The sequence below is a fragment of the Myodes glareolus genome, chromosome 19 (genome assembly GCF_982192425.1).
Source record: "Myodes glareolus chromosome 19, mMyoGla1.1, whole genome shotgun sequence".
NCBI lineage: Eukaryota > Metazoa > Chordata > Mammalia > Rodentia > Cricetidae > Myodes > Myodes glareolus.
The window spans coordinates 29,221,619-29,244,298 of record NC_142044.1 but is presented as its reverse complement, the minus strand read 5'-3'; the positions used below and the strand labels follow the sequence as shown (position 1 = coordinate 29,244,298).

The 22,680-nt window shown below is 48.0% G+C and overlaps 1 protein-coding gene across 1 annotated transcript in view; it reads right to left on the bottom strand.

Moving 5' to 3' along the window:
* The window catches only part of Tg (thyroglobulin), a 176,477-nt gene extending 156,427 nt beyond the window's left edge, over window positions 1–20,050 (bottom strand). Inside the window, exons 1-11 of the mRNA XM_087898830.1 lie at window positions 19,984–20,050; window positions 18,532–18,640; window positions 17,386–17,483; window positions 16,267–16,470; window positions 15,786–15,945; window positions 10,260–10,366; window positions 9,448–9,591; window positions 9,101–9,286; window positions 4,517–5,614; window positions 3,251–3,838; window positions 2,072–2,311 (exon numbers count right to left, since the gene is read on the bottom strand). Coding sequence (XP_087754956.1) covers window positions 2,072–2,311; window positions 3,251–3,838; window positions 4,517–5,614; window positions 9,101–9,286; window positions 9,448–9,591; window positions 10,260–10,366; window positions 15,786–15,945; window positions 16,267–16,470; window positions 17,386–17,483; window positions 18,532–18,640; window positions 19,984–20,050 — 3,001 coding nt within the window. The remainder of the gene's footprint in view (window positions 1–2,071; window positions 2,312–3,250; window positions 3,839–4,516; window positions 5,615–9,100; window positions 9,287–9,447; window positions 9,592–10,259; window positions 10,367–15,785; window positions 15,946–16,266; window positions 16,471–17,385; window positions 17,484–18,531; window positions 18,641–19,983) is intronic.
* Window positions 20,051–22,680: the final 2,630 nt, after the last annotated feature.

The following is a 22,680-nucleotide window of genomic DNA, read 5'->3' as shown; positions in this document are numbered from 1 at the left end:
ACCACGATCTCACAACAGGACATGAAAGGAAGGGTTTGACCGCATGTTGTTGACATACCACATGTATGACATACATCCCTCATGTATGTCAACCACAGCTTTCCTTCCCCTGCATGGCTCCTCTGCTCAGCACTCACTGCCATGCAACACCTTAGACATGTACTGATCGAATTTGTGTATGGGTTCCTCTTCTGGGCTTACATTTAGAATCCTTGGTACAGAGATCCATGCTTCTTTTACACAAAGAACAGAACCTGGCTCAGAATGTACACCCAAGAGACAACTGATCTAGGTATGATGCAATCCCAGCTACCTGGGAAGCAGAGGCAAGAGGATCTCAAGTTGGAGACCAGCCAGAGCTACAGGGTCAAGGCTAACCTGGGAAACTTAGTGAGATGCTGTCTCAAAATTATTATTTTTTTTTATTTTAGAAAAGAACTGGGGGTGTGGCTCAGTGGAAGACTAATTGCCTAGCACATATAAGGCCCTAGCATATATAAGACTAGCAAAAATGGAACAAATGAAGGAAAGAAAGAGGGACGGGATGGAGAGGGGGGAGATTGAAGTAAATACTGCAAAGTATACATGCATGGTAACAGGGCAAAGAGAAGGATGTAATGGTTGGAGCTCATGGTTACCTGACCTGGATCTCCCACATCCTCACCCTAGGTTCCTGCCACCCTTTACAGAGCTGTGTTTCTCTCCCATCCTTTTTCCCTGTCTGGCCTCTACCCTTTCTACAAATGCCACCCTGCCACACAATGACCCATTATGTATAGGCGGCTCCTCTGCCTTCTGTGCTGATCAAAGTGGCCCGAGCTACAGGGCTGCCAGAACCACTTCTCCCCACAGCACATCGGACTCCATCCGGGCACAGGATTTGAAATAACTGCTCTCCTATGAAAAGCAGACGCCCCCTGGTTTCTGAGGAAGCGAGGAAGGTGGACTCTGGGCAGAGAAAAAAGAGCATCAAGGTGAGTGATGAGTGGGCCATGGGTGTAGAGGAAGGTGAGCAAGGCTGGGTGCTTTGAACAGTTGTCTGGTGGGGAGAGGGGAGGAGGCAGCAAACAGCCTGATCTGTGAGATCCTTCTCCGGGGTTAGAACAAAGACACCTCTCCCAAGCCAGCATCAGGAGTCATGAGAGGAAGACAGGGAGACTCCAGCTTGTTGCCGGGTATTTTCTCTGCTGTTACATAAAATGTTGTCCAAAGGAGGACAGCGGGACAGAACCCTGCTGAGAAAGGAGAGGAACTTGGACAAGACTCAAGGAGAGATGGAACTCAGGTTCTGGTGATGTGGTGTCAGTGGAAACTCAGTGGGGTCAGAGCCTCTCATCAGAGCAGGCTGTAGGCAGAGGAAGGACCCTGGCTCTCAGCTGGACCAGGTCTCAGCACTGACTCCAGCTGCTTTGTGTTCAGCTGGGCAGAGCACAGGACACTAACAGTATGGGCTAGCCTTTCTGGTCCAGCTTCCATAGGTACCAGATGGCCGAACCCAGGCAAGCGACTAAATTAGGACTCAGCTTCATTGTGTTAAGAATCGTAGGTGATATTATACCTTTGTTCTGAAATATTAACAGAATTAACACAATAACCCAATCATGTACTTATCATTCAAATGCCTGGTCACGGGATAAATTTAAGCACTGTGTGGCTGTTGCTAGGTCAGAGAACCGTGTTCCTTTGTTATATTCAGAGATGACATGGTCTTTGGCACCTACTCTTAGCAATGGGTCCTTGGTAAAGAGGGTCATGTCCTTTCTCCCTCCCATTAGCCTTGGAGACGAAAGACAACTTTAAGATAGGTCAAGGCTTGAGAGCACACAGAGCCTTTTAACAACAGAACTATGGTTTTATGAGGGCTGCAGGTACCATCTGAAGTACACAATGGAAAGTCCCACAGGGGCTCTGCCGAAGGATCATGGATCCTTTAAGAAAATCTTTGCCTAGGGTCACAGAGCCACTCTGCCTTTCCAGGAACCTGGCAGCCTGAGTCAAGTCCAGGAGAGTCAGATGCAAGTTCTTGCTTCCCCCAAAGAAATGGAGTGAGAACCGTCAACCCAACACTCACTGGACTGAGCAGCCAAACGAATGGTGTATTCACCCCCACGTAGAAACTTCTCAGAGAAAGCCTCTCGGGATGGGTAGAGAGGAGGAAGGCCAAGCTCCTCACTGGTCAGCTGGATTCCCTTGGCTACTAAAAAACTCTCTCCAAGAGGAAATGAAGAACCATTGGAGGCGGAGACAATCTCTTCCGTTTCCTTAATGAACTTCAGGGCACGAAGTTTCGTTTCCTCACAGGGGCCAGGACCTAGGGCAGTGAAAAGAATCACAGGTAGATTTGGTCACCAAGCCCAGCTCCCTTTGCTTTGTCTCCTCAGCCTCATTCACTCAGCATTCACAAAGGAACCTGCAGTAGATTAGGGATACATTGCTCACACCATGCCGGGCTTCTACTAAGTACATTTGCAGGATCTGATTGAATCTGGGCACTAGTCTAAGAAGATGCTGTCCTCACCAAAGGACAATATAGGGAAGAAAGGATTTATTTGGCTCACAATTCTGGCCATAGCCCATCACTGAGGGAAGTTGAAACAGAAACTCAACGGGAACATGAAGATAGTCCTGGTATTTCATGCAGCATTACTTCTGACCCAAGAACTTCTTTCACAGCCAAATAAGTGAAACAGGAGCCATGGAGAGTTTTGCTTGGTGTCTGGCAAGTAACTTATGCTTAGCTAGCTTTTTAATATAGTTTAGTACCATCTACCTAAGGAATAGCATTGCCTATAGTGGGCTAGGCCCTACTAGATCAATTAACAATCAAGAAAATACCCCAAAGACTTATCCATTGGCCAATATGAACTACGCATTTCCTCAATTGAGATTTTCTTCCTATATAATTCTAGGTGGTGCCGAATTGACAATTAACCTGGATACCCTAATGTAGATGAGAAACTGAGGCCTGCAGAAATCATATAATTTGAGCAAGTTCCTCACTAAACAGTTGATTCAGAATTGCTAGAGAATCTCATCCTATGAACATTGGTCTATCTGGACCACCTAGATGGACAGCTATCGGAAAGTGGGTAGGTGGTTGCTTGGGTGTACGAATATACAGACTGGAGGGTGAATGGACATATAAGTATTGCCTCTGTTCCCAAAAGTGACCCACTCCTACAAAGGCTTTCCCACAAGAAAGTCTTTTCAAAGAAAATATCAAATTGGTTCTCTACATGAGTTAACTCACATGTTGGGCTCTTGCCTGGCTCATTCCGAGTCCCATCCAGTTCCTGACCAATCTCATCCACACACCAGCAGCTCCTGAGGTTGAGGTGTGCCAAAGGCATGCTAAAGTCTGTGTAGGGCCCTGGGTAGCGGCGGAGCTGGCCATTTAGGATCTGCCAAAAGACGTATGGATCCAGGAGAATGTTCTCCCCGGGCTGAGTCAGGACTCCCTCCAGCACTAACTGTGGGACATCTTGAAGGGAAGGGTACTGTGCCAGCGCTGGGAAGATGCTTTGCTGGCCAGCCTCATAAAGACTTTGAAGAAAGAGACTGAAGTTTCTGGAAGCTGCTCCTGTAGAGCTCACGATCCTCATCAGCGTCATGGCTGGGGTCATTTCCTGACCATCACTGTTCCACGCGTCCCAGCGTTTGTACCACTCAAAGATCTGTTCAGGGGGTCCGTCACACTGCACGCGCCTCCACTGCCCACTGGCACTGCACTGAGGGACATAAACACTGGACGGGGAGGACAGCATGCTGAAGTTGGAGAGCAGGACCTGCACCGCTCCAAGGAAAGCTCGTTCAGCTTGTAACTGGCAGACACTGGGACCTGGAGAAGAATAATATGGGTAGCTATTTAATAAATTGAACAATCCAGAAGGATCAAGGTGACTGCTTAATGGTAAGTCACAGAAACCGCAGTTGTCCTAAGTTCATGAGTGACATGCAACCTGTTGGCTAGCCCACCTACTGATGTGACGGGAGCCACAGATGTGTATATGGCATGTCCTGTCGTATGGGTTTTATGTGTTTATGTGTGTATGTGTTTAAGCTCATTTGTGAATACTGTAGGACGGGGGCTGTTGTCACGATCTCTCACTGAACCTAAAGTTTTCTGATTTAGATAGACTGGCTAGCCAGTGAGCTCCAGTCCCAGGTCCACTTACTCCCACCTCCCCCCTGCCCACAGCACTGGGGATACAAATGTGCATTTAAGTGGATGCAAACTCAGACCCATATGCCTGTGCAGTAAGCACTTTATGGTTGAGTCATCTTCCCAACCCATGTATGTGCACTTTCTTAATAACAAGCAAAAATCTCTAGGAGCTCATTCGAATGCCTAATACTGTCTAGGTCTCCACGGATAATGCTTAGCTAAAGCAACTAATTAGTCTACTGGCTGAAGTTTACTCTTCAGTCATGAGCAAACTCAGTTTCTTACAATGTATTGGGTTCTGGTCTAAATAGAGACTCGAGAATTTGTTAATTAAATATCCAACCGACTTACACTGCTTGGGTTCACCGATTGTACTTTGAGTACCAGGAATAGCCTGACCTTCAGCATCGACACAGTAACATTCTGAGTTGAAGCACTGGACAGGCAGGAAATACCCCTCACGCGTACATGAAGGGACAAAGAAGCTGGAGCCCGCCGGCTGACTGCGTGCCAGGCTTCGCAGCCGAGCTCGTTGTTTCTCACACTCGGTGGGGCACCTGGGGCGTCCCCCTCTGACTCTTGAGCCATCCAGTTCTTTGCCTCGGGAATCCACACACCAGCATTCTCCAGCATGGCACTGGATATCCTTATAGCTTCCTCCGGCGGTGCAGGATGGGACAAAGAGCCTTCCAGGTGTCCATCCGCAAGTCTGAGCACTGAACGCCATTTCCGTCACATCTCCTAAGTCCCTTGCTACATCTTCAGGCACAGAAACGGCACGTTGCAAGAAGAGAAGGAATTCCGGAAGCTCCAGGAGAGAAGCAAGGAATTTTAAGGCATTTTGGTTATCTTGTAGGTTGACTTTGAAGCCAAAGGTACCCACCACTGGTTTATTCATAGCAACTGTCTTGTCAGAGACACGGAGAGTGTCTGGGTTAGAACTAGAGTCCAATCCCACAGGGAGTAGTTTGGCTACATCAGTTGCTCTGTCTCCAACTTGGAAGCCTGGGAGACCAAGCTGCTGAAAAAACTGACTGAAGTTAAATGTGCCTCTTGTACCAAGGGCTCCTGACAAATTAAACTGGGCAGCATTCACCAAAAATGTCCCCCCAAAGAGGTTTTGCTGCAGTCGTTTAGGGTTGGTGGTGAACTGAAGGGCAAGTCCAGCCAGCTCTCGGGAGGGGAAAATTGCTCTGACGGCTTCTCTAAGTAGACTTCCTGATGCAGAAAGCTGTTGGTACTGCCCCACAGCCATGGAGTGGAGAAGCCCAGAGTCAACAAAGAGTTCCTTGATTGTAGGTGGGCAGGATGCGGCCAATGTGGTACCACTTGCAGGGACCTGCCAGTCCGCAGATGACAACAGGTCTTGCTGCCTGATGTAGCCTGGGGTTCCAAAGTAGAGGCTAGACAAGGCTTGCTGCCTTTCTGAGGCACATGATTGATCTTCAGCTACATGAAACAATGAAGAACATAGTTATCAGAGCAAGTGGTCTTAAGAACCCTCCCTCCACCATGCCCCCGTGCCTCTGGTGGTAAGATACCAGAAGCTTCTACTGCCTTGTGGGCCATTTTCTGTACCCACTTATGTCTTCCCTTCTCCCTTGAGTGGCCTCCATAGGGCTAATTTTGAGCGTGACTATTCCTGTCTTCATAATCACTCAGAAACCTCTCACCAGATCAATGGTTTTCTACAGCAAATCTATGAGACGCCAGCCCGTTTTCGGAAAACCTGATCGCACTTGCGTTGGTCTGAATAGTGTTCCCTGGAAACACTTTATCTAGGTGGGGTCCCTGATGGTGAAGTGAAAGTAGTGTTGGTCATTGTAATTAAGTCATCTAGATTAGGGTGGCTAGGAATCCAATGGCTGTTGTGCCTGTAAGAAGACACATGGGAAAGAGGCCATGGGAGGGTCGAGACCCACAGACTGGAGTGATAGATGCAGCTGTGAAGCCAAGGAACACCGGAGACCACCAATTATCCAATTCTAAAGGGAGATGGACAGCCCCGGCCACACCTTGACTTCTGAATTCCAGCGTGAAAACTGTAAGAGAACACATCCCTGTTGTTCAAGGCACCCACGTCATAGCTATTGATTATGGCAGCCTCAGGAGCCCATTTGCTAACAAAGTCCTATTTGTGCTGCTAAGCCGCTGCTTCCCAGGTTTCTCTGGCTGGAATTCTCAATGGACTGTTAATGCCTCACTATACGTTCTTTCCGAGACGCTCTAATTCCTCCTGGGTGTGGCCTTCTTCCAGTTTATAGTCTCTTTCAGAATGAGACCTCTACCAGCAATGCCTGCAGTGCTTCATAGACGTGCCTTGTTGTACTGTGACATGTAATACTAAAAACACAGCGTATTTCATTATTGCCTTATTTTCTATATTGCAATAATGAAATGCTAACTGAAAAAGCACACAGTGCACACAGCCCCTGGGCTTTTGGATCTTTCTGTGAAATTAGTAGTAAAGAAGGTGATTGACTCAGTCAACCCCGTGCATAGCCAGGACAGTCTGCGAAAGTGCCCGTGGGAGGGACAAACAGAACTCAGACGGCATCCGGCTCTGCTCACATAAAGGGGACTAAGCAAGTTCCGTTCTCCTCCATAAATCCACAGATCCCAGGGAACCTTCTAAACCACCACCCCACTCTCAACTTGCAGAAGTAATTCTTTCCTTGTGATTCACTCAGATGCCAAGAAGGAAAACAGCCAATTTCCCATCGTAACCAGGCAAAAAAAAAAAAAAAAAAGAACTGAAACACGTAGCTCATGTAGGGTGTGTGTATATGTGTGTGTGTGTGTGTGTCTGTGTGTGTGTCTGTGTGTGTGTGTCTGTGTATGCACATGTGCATGCATGTGTATGTGTGCATGCATGCATGCACGCATGCTGGCAACCTACAAAACTGAGCAGATCCCTCAGTAAGTCCACGGTGTCCTGTAACTGATGTCACAGGAGACTTGGAGGAAGTATGTGCCTGGCTTCACTTCCCCTTCTACACTGAGAGCTCGAGCCCTCCAAACATCTGTTAAGTACAGCTACTAAAGACAGTGAGAAAGAGTGAAAGTCCAAGACCCACCGATGCATTCAACAGAGTTCCCGCTTTAACTTGGGAAGCTATGGTTCTTCATTTTCACCCGATGACTATATGCATGACTATATGCAGGGCCCAATATTTTCTAGGTTTTTATGCAGCTGGGTGATGGTAATAAATAATTCCAAAGCAAGGTTTTAAACATTTCTCTTTTGTTGTTGTTTTTGTTTTTTGAGACTGGGTTTCTCTGTGCAGCTTTGGAGCCTGTCCTGGAACTCACTCTGTAGACCGGGCTGGCTTTGAACTCACAGAGATCTGCCTGCCTCTGCTTCCCCAGCGCTGAGATAAAAGGTGTATATCACCACCACCTGGCCTAAACGTTTCTTTTATGACATCTGCCCACTCACCAAACAATACAAAGAATGTCTAACGTGTCAGAAGAAGAAGCTGAAGGACTTGATGGGACTCGTTGAATCAACATTAATATCTAAGTAGAAGCAATGAGTTCTTTCTTCACTGTTTCATGGCTTAACCTCCCCCCCAGAAGGCCTTGTGATCCTGGATTTCTCCCCTCCCCCATGGTCACACTGTCGCCATCCTTAGTGCCTTACAGAGTTGCCCCACGACAGTGCTAAGGTTTGCACCTGCCCGCCTTCTGCCTTAGCACACCGGGTAGAATAACATCCCTTCAAGATGCATCTTTCTTCTCAGAACCACAGAATGTGCTACTTTGGCAGAGATGTCACTGCCAGTGTCATTGCCTGAGATGAGTGTGGCCTCTGCCAGAGCTGGGAGTCAAGAGAGGCTCCTAATGGAGCCTGCGGAAGAATAGACTCTGGTCCCACCGACATTTAAACTTCCAGCCTCCAGGCCTGCAAGCTGCGGAGAGCTGTGATTGTTGTAGGGACTTACAGTTTGTGTTACTTTGTGACAAGAGCCTTAAGAAGTCCTGACCTCACCACTATCTTTCCTAAGGACATTGAGGTGACTTTCTAATTGACTGCCTTATCTCAGGTCCAGGGCTTCTTCCACCTGCTCGCCTAACACTGAAAGTGAAAGCGAAATGAAATTTATGATCTGGCAATGCTGAAGCTGCATGGGCAACCCGTACATGACGGTTCTGTTGAACTTGTCCAGCCTGGGTTTCATGGTCTAAGTTGATGAGGACAACTAACCAGGTCTCTTCCTCAAGAGGCCACCAGATCTCGTTACAGATAGTTGCGAGCCACCATGTGGGTGCTGGGAGTTGAACTCAGGATCTTTGGCAGAGCAGGCAGCGCTCTATACCAGATGACTCCCCTAACACTGCTTGGGGGGCATATATTCCACACACACAGCCCACCAGGCCTTTCCAAGATGAGCCTCGTACCAGCCTCCCTTCCCTCCAGCGTGAAGCCCAAGCCTTGGTTAGGTGAAGGGCTGCAGAGTCTCGTTCCCTCCTGCCTTTCCTGGAGTCACAAAGTGTGCTCCATACGCCAACAGTGTCTCTCCGCCCTCCTTGAGAACATACAGAAAGTGCCTTTGCTATGCACACTCTGAACAACTGTCCTTCGTCCATGAAGCCTTCCTCAGTGCTTTGAATCAGAATTAAACTGCCCCTTGGTGCTCTGTCAACTGCCTGTACACACTCCTCCCATGGCACATGAACACACAGTTCTCTATTCTTTTTTGGTTACCTATGAGTCCCCTGGTGTGTTAGGTTCTATGACATGTCTGACACAAGACAAAAACCCACTGTAAGTTAATAGCAGCAGACTGCCTTTGGTTACCTACAGTTTGACAGACCTCTGGGGGACATTGAGTTAGCAGTTGGTTAGTGAGCTCCTGAGAGACCGGTGTGAAAAAACAGTGATGGTAGCAGGCTCTGAGCAGAGCAGAACGTTCACTCTGAGAGGAAACTTACCACAAGATGGTGGCCGCCCTTGCTGCTGAGTGCCAGGGATCTCTCTCCCCTGGGCATCCACACACCAACACAGCCCTCCTGTCTGGCACTGTACTGCTTGGTAGCCTCCATTTCTGTGGCATCTCGGGATGTATGGGTGACCAAAGCTGGTGGCAGCAAACCACTCTACTTCACACTTGCTGGGGCCTAGAAGAGACCACACAACCACATGTATGGGTAAGGTCTGAGCCTGCTTGGATGTTTGCTGCTCCCAAGTTCTATCTCTAAACTTTGGTTTAGATGGAAGGGACCCAAGGCCCCGTGGCTCCACAGCAGAGGTACACGGCTGTTACTAGCTAGTTACTTACATCGAAATCTGCCAGAGATGACTAATTGAATGGCCAGAAAGCGTCTCTGCAATATCCGGTACATGGTGCTTTGAGTGAAAGTGGAAGCTCGGTCTAGGCCAGCAAAAATGGTGTCGTAAATTTCATCCAGTAACAGCTCCAAACCTGAGCAAATTCAGACAGCATTTCAGGGACAGGCTCCTCGGGAAAGCAAGATTGAATCTGACTGAGCTGACCAATGTCAAACAGTCAGAGTCTACACCAGCAGCGTTGTGCAGTGGGTCCGGGCACGTCCACTTTTTAGACTCTGTAAGTTCTCATTACCTACAAAGTGCGTCCTCGAAAACCAGGCAACAGAGTGACAAAATAACACTGAAAATAGTGGCAGCATTTTGAGTATGTTTGTGATTTTCACAGGGCCACATCTGTAGTTATCCTAGCCCATATGAAGCCTGATGCAGCCCCTGGGCCGTAGGTTGGACATACCTGGAATAATACTCTAAGAGTTCACAAAGTCAGGACTGCTGTGTGCGGCTGTGCAGGTGTTTGACAGCACAGAGGAGTGTAACTAGGGAATGAGGCTGATAACCTGCCCTGTCTTCCACTTGCCACACAGCAAGGTGGGCACCTCTCTCAGCCCACAATGGCACCCATATGAACAAGCAGAAGTTTCTGCAGAGTACCACAGATGAAAGCTGGCTAAGGCTGTGTCCTCTTCCGCACCCATAGCAACCTACCAAGGATGCGGAAAGCCAGTGCTACTTCTACCTTGTGCACTAGAGTTCAAGAATTACAATCGATCCCTTCCCATTGCCAGAAATGTGGCTGGTTACCTGTCTCGGCCAGCTCCCGCCCCTGGCTGTCGGAACAGTAACAGTACCCAGACACTTCAGGGAACCTGCTCCGGAAGGAACTGAAGGTCACAAACGCATCTGGAAACCTGACCAACAGGAAGAGGTATGGTCACCGTTTCATAAAAGACAAGTCATCCTCAATCCGAATCAATGTGGCACAGTCCTCTGCGAGGAGATTGTGTTTGTGGCTCTTTCCTAAAGTGGCTTAAGTTAGCCAGAGCAACGTTAGACTATGCTGAGCTATCATCTACCAATTATCTCTTTCCATTAAGGGTGGCGTTTGGCCAATTTGTGTCCACACACATGTCTTGGAGGACCAGAAAGAAGACAAGTCACGAGTGAGCACTATGTCACTTCTCCAGTAGAGGAACTGCGAAGTCCAAAGGCTGCGTTCCTATCACAGATATATGACAGGCTGCAGATGGTCTTGTTTTGTGAAAGCAAATGCTTCCCGGGCTTTTTACAGTTCTCAAGAGCTTGCAAAGAAGAATCTGGATTCTATTACAGGAGATCTGTCAGAAGGTGATGTTTCTGTACTCTCATTAAACTCCGCAAAAGCCAAATGATTTCACCATTTCTTTCTGTCGCCTGAAGAAATGCTTGTCTTAACCACGCCCTAGCTGGGAAATGCTACACAGAGCCTGTGTGTTGGGTCCCCGTCTTTGCATGTGAGGAGGCTAAAGTACTAAGAATTGAATTGAGAAGGTCCTCCCCTGGGCAATGACGCAGTCAGGAGAGAATTTCTATTTATACAATAATAGGAATTTTTTTCCTGTGTACTATGTAACTAGTATGCTACATTCAAGTGAGCGTTTCTACCTATGTCTGAAAATATAGCATAGTAAGTCATTCTCTGTAAAAAAAAAAATAGGTCTATTACTACATAACTCACTCTAGCAAAATACTAAAAGTTACCTGCATGTCCAATGATGGAGAAATGAAGTGAATTATAGAACCCGCCAAACTGGATGAAATACTGCAGATGAGGGTGATACTTCTACACTACCAAAAAGGGAACATCACTCAAAAGGGACAGGTATAAGACAACAAATATACATAATAAGATCATTAACAGGGAAAGCCAGCTCTGGAAGGCAATATAGGGGGAGCATGAGACACAAGTATTAGTAACTCGAGTGGACGTTATGAGCATTTTTCCAGCTGGTTTCCTAACTGAGGTAACTCTGGAGTCCATAGGCTAAGTTTGCTTTATAAACACACAAAAGTGCTATTGAATTACAGATCGGTGACCATGCCCCTTGTCTATTATTGTGGGTTTGTGGGTTATGTGAGAAAGGATGCTCTCACAAGTGGGGTGCAAAACTAGAAATGAAAAACTCTCTTTGTCTTGTTTCTACAGAGAAAGGAGATGGAATTTTCAAAAGTCCATTCATTGGAAACTGGAACAATTTGGTTGTAAAAGTGGCAATGATAGTAAATTAGTTACTTCTATTTGTTGAGCCCTGCTCAGCAAAAGACAAATGATAGTGTCTCTGACTTTATGCTCAGACTGGGCCATTGCAGACTTAGAGGGATAACAAAGGAAGCCCCATGGAATCTGGATGATAGTTCTCCAGTCCAGCTCTTTGTAGAGCGTCACCATGCCTCTGGCTCCCTTGCAACACTCTCTCCGCACCCTCAGGTTCCCTAACCTTTCCTTGGGCAGGCCTCCAGAAACCTAACCTGCAACTAATAGGCTAATAAATTAACAATGCGCTCTCTCCTGCACTGGAGCGGGTAGTCCTTAGGAGAGAAGTCATGCACAGTTTAGCAAGGTACCCAAGTCAAAGTGACTACCACAGGTGGCCTTGAAGGTGACCAGATGATCTGTCTGTGAGGAGTTCCTCCTACTCTTCCATATTCCAACTACAATAATGTTTTAGGATGTGCTAAGGTGCTCATGACTCTTTCCACAGGACAATGTGCTAGGTAGGGCACTTGAGGTACGGCTTCCTGCTGAGCAACCAGGATAAGCACTGTAATTAATAATAAGGGTTGATAAAAGAATTTTAACACAAATCACTAAAACCTTTACAAGGGCACTAGCCATGCTTCAACTTCTGCAGGGCTTCCCCTGCAGTTCGGAGTAAGACCGAGTCCTGCGGCTGTGACTGGGCTGTGGCCTTAAAGATGATGGAGCAGCAAGAAGAACCAGCAGAGTTACTTCCAGTCTCCAAGTGGCTCCTAAGCTTCTAGCCCAATTACGACAATAAGAGAAAGCTCTTCCCCAGGGGGAAAGCGGACCTACGATAGCCAAGTTCAAGCCCGAGTCCTAGCACAGATCATTAAGACCTCAGGGGGCTTTAGAAGACAAGCTGCCCCCAGGTCTCAGGATTCTAAATCCCCTGGCATCAAGTCAACTGTTTATGACACTTCTGCAAGGACATCTCCTCAGATTGACTTTTACAAGGCCAGACTGTGGCTTTTCCCTACCAAACACATTTTCAGCCATCTGCTCAGAATGGAGTCGTCCCTCATTCCTCTCCCTTTCCTCCAGATGTTTCTTCCCCACATTCCAAAGTTCTGTGGGGTAAATACGTCTCGTACAGCTCCAGCTCCCTAGCATGCCTTCCCCCCATGGAGCAACCATCCTCTCTCTGAACTGAACCTGGAACTTGGGATGGACCCCCAGTACCCATTCTGCTCTTCCCTACCCCAGGCTTTTTAAAGTCTGGAATCTGGTGGTGTTTACACAACGCCCTTTCAAATCGAATCCTCACTCCACTCCCTGACCCTGCTTAAGGCAATATCAAGGACACACAGTAAAACAAAATAGCCCATTGCTTATCTGAAACCCAACTACAGCTGGCTGTCCAGTATTATATCTGTCAACCCCAGGTGAGCCTATTCCATGTGGATTCCGCAGTTCCTTCCATTGGCCCAAAGGAGTCTGAGGCAGCCAGATTTACGAAGTAACAGAAGATTCTTGATTACCCCTGGGCTTTCATTAATCAACCATTCCCATAACCTTGCCAGGCCAGAATCTGCTCAAAGATATGCTTACTCACACAAAAAAAAGTGAAAAGAATCCCATTTCAGAATTGAATGGTTTTGTTTGCTTTAACAATGACTACTTGATTGTCAACTTTTCTGTTTAACTAGACTGCCCTCTTGTGGCAGTAGCTGTGAACTGAGACTCAATCTCAAACTGTCCCTGCTAAAGTCGTTGATCCATCCACCTACTGTCTAAATTGGGATTGGAGACCTACTGTGGGCAAGACACTGTGCTATCTGCTTTGGGGGAAGAGAAACAAGTCACGTAAATACAGACAAGTGAACTCTTTTCTGTACATCTCTAAGGCTTACTATGGTTTTTAGTGATGTCGTCCAGGTTTCTTGGCTATATGCCAGAGACTACACTCTCTAGTTATGTCTGCGTTAAAGCTGAAATCTAGAAAACTCCTTTGGATGCAGTTAGCATTCAGCTGAGCATGGACCAATGATGCCTGTACAGAGTAGATGAGCCTTTGGAGAGCGGGGCTGCCTAATGCTTCTCCACTCCCAGTTAAGCGAATCATTAGCGGCTGGGGGAAGAACCTGACCTCCATTTTCTGAAATTGGGTGGTAAACAAGAATCCCCTGAAGATGAGCAAGTTGGGCTAATATGCGTTCTCAGTGAGTTCATAAATGAAGTCTCAGGAGAGTAGAGCACAGGCTTCCATTTCCCAGCTCTGGGAAGGTAAATGACTAGGTCACCTTGCAAAGCAATGCCGATGAAGACTGTAGGTGGCAGAGACAAAGGCTATGGGGTCAGGGTGGATAGTGCAGGAGGCAGACAGAGCTGCCAGGAGTGAGGTGGCCAAGCTCTGAAGGACCCAGGACACGGAAGGTCAGCTACAAAACTTACAATTCAAGGCTAGCTTCTTGACCACATAAACAAATGCGCACAACCTCCTAAAACCATACTATGAGTGTGGTGTTTCAGGCTGAATGTATGAAATTGCTGATTCTGAATTTTGTGGGAACCTTGGAGGGTGTGATCTAACGAAAATTCCAAGTTTTTAGAGAGTCATGCAACTCAGATCGAGTTTGTCCATGGGACCTGCACTTGGGGCATGATCTGTGACCCGTCTGGCACAACATGTGGGAACGTTCTCTCTCACACAGAAACCGGTCCTTCTGGAAGGCAGCCACGTGGAGGCTCAGGTTCTCTCACAGAATCCACAGAAGCATTCCCACGAGCTGCTACTTTCTTTCTCTGCATTCAGAATGGCCTGATTGCATCTGAATTCTACATAGTCCTTCACAATCATTGGGTGATCTAGAGTAGTCAGATGCTGCCTGGATATTTGGGTCAGAGTGTATATGCTACTTCTCACTTTATATTTATTATTTTTAAAAACAAAAGTCCTTTATAAGTTTACACATGTCTAGAACTTACAGAAATGTATGCATGTATTGTATCCATGCTTTTTAATGGGCTCTTTTCCCTTTGATGAGGGAATCCCCTTTCTGACCACACTTCTACTACAGCCCTCATCTTCAAAAAGCCTTCAACAATGATGTGGTCCTTAAGATTACCCTCTGCTCCTGGTTCTATCCAGACCTGGCATATTCTTTTGGTCACAGGATCATATCAATCCTGCACTTACACTACCCATCTTGAATTGTACTAGCATAACATGCTTCAGAACCCTGCTTGAGTCAACATCTCCAGCTCTGATGCCTTCTTCTAAGCAGCTGTACAAATGTTTATAGTATATTACATTTAGTCAGCCACTCTCCCTGCTTGATGAGCAGTCACCCCCCCCCCCCCCGCCACCCCCAGTTCTCTGTTAGGATGGAGAACAATGGGACAAACACCCTGATCTGTAGGTTTTCACAAAGCTGGTGTTTTCATTTGCATGATGGGCTAGAGGGGCAGAGAGCACCAGTATGTGGTTGTTTGAATAAGAATGGCCCCCATAGGCTAATAGATTTGATCATCAGTGAGGGCATTGTTAAAAGGATTAGGAGGTGTGGCAATGTTTGAGTAAGTGTGTCACTGGTGGTGGGCTTTGAGGGTTCAAAGGTCTGTACCAAGCCCAGAGTCTCTCTCTCTCTCTCTCTCTCTCTCTCTCTCTCTCTCTCTCTCTCTCTCTCTCTCTCTCTTTCTGCCTACAAGTCAGGATGCAGCTCTCAGCTACTGCTCCAGCATCTGCCTGCATGCCTCCATTCTTCTCACTGTGATGACAGTGGACCAAACCTCTGAAACTGTAAGCAAGTCCTCAGTTAAATGCTTTGTTTCGTATGAGTTGCCACGGTCATGGCGTCTCTTCACAGCAACGGAGCAGTGGCTAAGATAATGCAACTGTAATTACAGTAACTACTCCCAGCTGGCTTTGTCAACGGGGCTAGGGACAGGATGAACTTGCCTGTCCAAGACAAATGAGGGCGAGACATCTCTTAATTCTCCACCAGGCTGCATGTAACACACGGCACTCCCACATTCTGCTACACACATGAACTTGAAGAGCCAAGGGTTCCCTAAGGGCTTCGCTCCACAAGGGGACAGACCCCTCTCACCTGTTGTAGCTGTGGATCAGATCGAAGATCATCATATCTGTGGTGTTGACAAACTTGCACTGGACAGGCATGAACTCCCCGTCTGCAGTGCACTGGGGTGGCGACTTGTCTCCGACCCCGTGGAGGAGACGACGGTTCCGTATCTCACAGCTCCTTGGACCTAAACATTTTCGTGCGAAGTTGTTTAGTTCTTACGGATGGGTAGGTGCGTTTGTGTCTGCAGTCAAGGTGGGTACTTATGCTACCCATGTGACCCCTGGAAACCCACCAGTGCCTGAACTAGTCCACCAAAGGCTCACAAGTGTTTGCTGAAATCCTGCTTGGACTTGTAGCTGTCTACAGTCATACAACTTCCTGTGTGACATTCCCCCCCCCTTCTCTCTCGGGCCAAGCACTCTCTGTATTGTCAGGCATGTGATTTGTGGGGAGACAAACTACCCCACTGTGGGGTCCTGGTGCCCAGGATGACAATGACACTTACACCGCGTTGGTCTCCCCAGCTGCCGGGTGCCGTACACCTCCATGCCCTCTGTGTCTACACACCAGCACTGCACCTGCCACAGGTCACACTGCACTGGCGCGTAGTCCCCCGCATCCTGGCATTGAGGGAGGTAGAGCGCATTCGTGCTGTTAATGAGGCTGCTCAGCAGGACCTGCTGCCGGTGTAGCTGGCAGAAGGACAGACCTGGGGACACAAAGAGAAACATCAGAGGAGAGCTTTGGGGAGCACACAGGATCGAGTCCAGGCGGACCCTGCCTCCTTGAGGGACTCAGCCAGACATTCGGAAGGCTCTGTCATTTGGGGAACTGAGATAGAATGGGATGGCTCTCACTAGCACCTTAGCACTGGAGAGGAGTTTCTGGGAGGGTGGACAGAGCATGTGAATTCAAATCTCTGTGCGGGCTGCCTGCGTTGCCTGGGAAGCTGCTTCTTTAGCCTGCATATCTCTCCCTCTCGACAAGCAAGCAGACAGCCGCCCCGCCTTGAATCTGGGAGGAAAAGTCCTTTCGTGTTTGCTCCTATGGAATAGCTACCATACTCCAGGCTGATCACGTTACAAATCCTCACATGGGGAAAGGAGGTTCCTCCTTCACTTTGTGGATTGGGGTTGGATGTGTGTCGATCAGAGAGGCTGAGTGACTTTAGCTAAAGTGATGATGCCACCGAGTATGAAGGGCCAACATGGTTCACAAACCAGCCACGCTGGCCTCATCAAACCAAAGACCCAGATAGAGCTATCATCTAGCCACTGAAAAAGGCTTTCCCTTTAAGTCCTGCTTTCACCATTGGAGCAAACATTGCCAAGCTCTGACCTGGCTTCAGAACCCTTCAATGTCTACTGGCCATAATTGACTCAGTGCTGGGCACAGTGGCTGGTCCATGGGAAGTCCTTGCTGGTTACTGGCTAAGCTTGAGTATCTCATATGATTTTCACAGTGGTCTTTGAGAAACTGGACCTTCTGCATAGTCAATGGTGAGGAGCCAGCAGCCCTTAGGGAAACTTGCCCAGTTCATTCACCTAAGCCCAGTTCTTGTCCTTAGATGTGAGCTGTCCCAGTGTAAGGGTCCCTGCCCACTGGGCACCCCTTTGTTACTTACAAGCTGTTGGCCTCCCCAGCTGTCTGCTGCCAGGTACCTCCCTGCCATCAACATCCACACACCAACAGGATTGACCATCATTTTGGCACTGGACTGTCCTGAAGAGAGACATATGATGTGACGCCCACATGGGCTTCTGAAGCCACAGTTTGGCTCCAGCTCAGGGAGACCAGGGGCTAGCAAGTCACATGGAAGAGCCAAAGTTGTGATCAGACAAGGCCATGGAGTGAGTCCCTAGGACAAGAGAGGCCACACTGAGAGTTTCAGGCTGGCCTGGGGTAGCACGTGGCTGGGTGGGGAGAAACATATACATAGATCTTCCTGGGAACAAAGGGGGCCTTAAACTTCAGTGACAACAAGAAAAAACACTTGGAGAGAAACATACACAAGGCTGCCAAAAAGAGAGGCACACCCCTTAACTCCTCCCGCATAACCCTGAAATTCCCAGAGGTTCTGGAGTGATAGCCAGCAGTTTTTACCTATGGCTGGGTGGGGAGGGGGAGGAATGGGAGGAAGCTTGAGTAAGTAAGCAGAGGTGGAATTTCACAGCTAGTTCTTGTGACTGCACAGCAGGGGGGAATAAGGACTCTTGTTCCACAGGGAAAAGGAATTTAAACCATAACCTGACTCTATATGGAGGAAGACAATCCCAGGACCCAAGATGTGTGGGGGCACCAGCAAAAGCCCCTTCCAAAGCAGAGCTCCCTGGGAGGAGCTATGAAAACAGGAAAGGCCAAGTTAACTAACAGACAGGCAGTTCCTGCTTTGCCCACCAGGGAACTAGGGGTTAGGAGCCTATGAACATCCTTACCTCTGTTTGAGCTTTGCTAAGAGGCCTTACACATTATGTTGTAAAACTGTAAAGATAAATTCAGAAGGAATTGATGTTTGAGCTTTGCTAAGAGGCCTTACACATTATGTTGTAAAACTGTAAAGATAAATTCAGAAGGAACTGAAGGGCTGTTAGGGATCTCTCCAGCAGACTATCTGTAAATGAGCACAGAGAAAGAGCCCCTCCTTCAAAGGACGGAATAGCCTGGGATCTCTGAAGAACTGGGTGGACACAATTGGGAATTTCAGGGACAAGCCGGGAGGGTTCTTTAGAACAGTTGAGGTTTCTGGAGTTCCTACTAAAGCCAGTCTTACTGGAAGCTTCCATCTTCGGAGCACTGTGGAACATATTCGGCCTGCTTCAGGAAGGCCTTTTCCCTCTGCTGCTCACAGGGCCGGAGTGGCTGAGAATCCACCTGGTACTCTATGTGAAGGAAAATGACACATGAGAGGGGGACAGGCCTGGTCCCAGGCGTCACACAGACAGACTTTCAGATACAGACCCCTGGCCTTTACTTTCCTAGTCTTACTGAGTGCTGGCAGCCATTAATACCATCCCTGTTACAAGATTAGTTCATTAAATCAGGGGTACTCTCCTGGGAGGTGATGAGACTATCTCCATTCTGCCAGAGGCATCAAGCCGCAGGCGTCAGTGAGAGTGAACCTTTCCAAAAGGATTTCTGAATCAACCTTGAGGTTCTTAGGTGCCTAAGCCCCTGTGGCTTAGGATACAACACCACAAAGAAGTTGGTTTTACCCTCACCAAGTCATGCTTGCGGGTAGCACCTTTCAGGCTTACACTGCGCACATTTCTTATTCTTCACTAAGGACCCATACGATGCTCTGATCTCACTCAGAAATCACAGCCATCTCAGGAGTTCAATGCACGTTCTTTGTATAGCCTCCCCACCCCGTGTGTGTGTGTGTGTGTGTGTGTGTGTGTGTGTGTGTTTGTCTGTCTATCTGTCTGTCTGTCTGTCTGGATCTGCATGATGTGCACATTTGCATGTGTGCGTTCACATGGAGGTCAGGGGTCCCATTGTGTGTCTTCCTCACTAACTTCTCTATGTTTTACAACAGGGTCTCTCACTGCACCTACAGCCCACTGGTTGGCTAAATTGACTGGCTAGGGAGCTCCAGGGATCTACCTGTCTCTGCCTTTTCTGGGCCTGGGGTTTCAGATATGCATTCCAGGACCTGGCTTCTGTGTGGAGTCTAGGGATCCACACTAAGGAGCTCATAAACACACACCAAGCAGATGAGTTGCTGAGTTATCTTTTTGGCCTTCCTCTGTCTGATTTTTACCATAGAAATGGAAACTAGGCAATCTGTACACAGTTTAACAGATAAGTGTCTGAGCCCAGTACAGAATTCAGGTTTGTCTTAAGCCATAGGGTGGTCTACCATGTTTGTTGCTTGCCATAATCTTCTCAAATGTTGGTATGGCTGGAATATTCTTTGTAGTGTTCAAATAAATATTAAAGCATGTGCAAATGCCAAAAAATAAGATAAGTATGAGATGAGGGAAGCTATGATTACATTATTTTTTTAAAATTGCTACTCCACCAATTCCTAACTCTGGGTTCGAATACCATACAACTCACCTTTCTGAACCTCTTTTCATCTAAACAGAAAAGAACAAATATCTAGCCCCTGCATTTGTGAGGTTAGCTGAGACCAGATGTGTCCAGGGGCCCTCCCAGAACCTGGCTGAGTCCCATGCCTCGAAACTCACTCTCAAACCCATGGCTTGTCCTTAGAACTCACCAAAGATGTTGGCTTCTACCAGGCAGACTGAACTCAGCAAAGCAAAGACACACAAGACCAGAGCCATCTTCCTGTCCACTCCTAGGCTAAAGGGCTAGGAGCAATGTCCTGCTTCAGTGCCCTCACCGGGGAAACTTTATAGTGTAGAGGCGAGCACTGATCTTAAGTTCAAGGACACTTGACTGGGCAGCACACACCTTGTTTTCTCTGCCAGTCACGGGAACTCCCTCTACCTGAGTCTCCTTCCCCTAAGGATACTCAAGTAGTCAGTAGGGTGACCACTCCAGGTTTGGGGGATGAGAAATGGGAGGGTGACACTAAAAATCACACTTTGTAGGCCGATGCCAGAGTTCTGTACCCTTAGGCATGACGGAGTTGGATTGTACCACTGAGAAGGATAAAATATCTCCTCTTCTCCACCTGCCTCCCTCACTACCTCCTGCCTCCCTTTCTTCCTCAAGTATTGCTTTAGAGCCAAACAGCCATAGAAACTATTCTAGAAAACGAAGCCATTGGCAGAAAACAGGAACGTTCTGCCCTCCTTAGTGTTGAATGTGAGAGCTGTACTGAAGGAAGCCAAAGCTGTCTCACATACTCTCACAAGCATGAGCACACATGCCTATGCATGCACCTCTCTTCAGTCCTTCTGTAACTTTTCTGGGTCTAAACCCTGCCAAGGTAGCAGAGGCAGAAATGGGACTCTTCCACACAGAAGGCCCGCATGTCCTTGTAGTTTCTCTCACTATTAGCTTGCCCCTTTTCCCAGGTGCCGCTGCATAGCCTATGAAAACAAGCCTCATTCCTGACCCCAAGCTCCTTCTTAGAAGCAAAGTTGAGCAGAGAGTGGCCATGCATGCCTACTTGTCTGCAGAGTCTCCTCAAAAGAACAAACAAAGAATTGAGGAGTATGGCTCCTCCGTGCTATTACCATTGTTGTCATTATTTTCTCAATGTGCAAAGGGCATCACTGTGCCAGACATCATTGTGTCATTGTGTAATGACAAACACACAGGACAGCCCAGCAAGGCAGAGGGCAGGGGCCAGTGAATGACTGGAGGAGGAGAAGCTTGTCAGAATCTGAAGAACAGTGTCCTTAGCAACAGAAAGGAGAGATGGGGAGAAGAGGACATGGTTCTACTGGGTAGAAACCAAGGGCGAACTCTCAGCACTGAATGTAAGGCAAGGAGGGAGGCTAGAGAGACCTGGAAGGTTAGCTATGGCTTAGTCTTAGATGTAAGTACACGCATATGGTGGCCGTGTTTGCTGACTTGGGCTGCCATCACAGAAAATCATGGAAGTAGTGGTTTACACAGTGGACATTCCTCTTCTCGGACTTCTGGGGGCTGGAAGACTGAGAGGAAGGTGCCATGGTTAGTTTCTGAGGCTCCTCTCTGTGGTTTATGAGTCACTGGCCAATCTCTGTCTCCATGTGGTATTTTCCCTCTATATGCCTGGGTCCTAATCTCTCCTGAGGACACCAGTCACTTTAGGCTGGGGACTACCTTTAAGAGCCTTATTTTAATTTAGTTACTGTGTCAAGATCCTGTCTCCAAATATAGCTGTACTGAGCTGCTGAAATTCACACACAAAAAATAGGAATTTGGAGTTGGGATGCACAAATCATCCCCAAACACCTAAATATGTTTCATTCGTGATACAAACTGAGTGTGGGACTAAGACGGGTAAGAAACCCTGCTCCTCGTCACCTTCCTGGGTATCTGCACTTTCATGGTTTCTCTGTCACTCCCTAGCCTCCATCCAGGCCTCTCCCCAGAGTTCACGTCCCCTATCCCTGGATGCCTCACAGACTGTGTAGTCCAAATACTTCCCACACTGGTTTAGTTCTGACTGCCAGTCTGAGATCCTAGTCTTCTCTCTTCGCAGCGAACATTCTTCAATTCCCAGCAGGCAGCCCCCGTTCCCTGCACCCTCACCTCTCTGCGTCTTTCGATCCCCACAGCTCTAGACAAGCAAGGCAGGAGAGCTCCTGCCTAAAGTTCACGGGGTCTCCTTCACCAGCTGCAAGGGCAGTTCTAGAAAATGTCAGAAAATTCAACCCCAGCGGCCAGGCATGGGGACTCACTCCCAGGTGCCCCAGAAAGATAAGTGCAGGGAGTCTGTCCCCCTGGGAAGTTGGACGGAGAACACCTTACTAAGAGATTTCCAGCAAAGATGGTTCAAGAGGCTGTGCTGCGCATCGTGAAGGGAACCCAGGAGGAAGAACTCTGCATGCCCAGCCCCTACTGCCCATGCTGTAAGGGCCCTGGTGACCCCGTGCTCTGGAAGCCACCAGCACCTTTTCTGTTAAGCAGCGCCGAGCATCCCAGCATCTCCCATTTGCAGATTGTTCAAAGCAGATGTGTCTTAGACATTCGAAGGTGGTAGTGACAAGGTTTGTCACAGACCCGCTGTTCCTCCTGTCTTGCACCATGGCCTGGGTTAGCCAAGGCAGGCTGAGTGCTTAGTCACTGTGCCTGGCTCTGGCTCTGATCCTAGGAAGCAATGGAGTGTAGGTAACAGGGCCGGTTCCTTGTTGGGGTGTCTTTGCTCTGTTGGATTTGGTGCTTTAGTGCCTTTAGGCATGACCCATGAAGCAGGGTGAAGAGGGCTCTGGGGGAGCAGAACAGTTCCTTTATGCCCAAACTCACTTGAGAGACCACTGAAGTGGGTAGTGTGAACTCAGTACTGGGCAGAGCA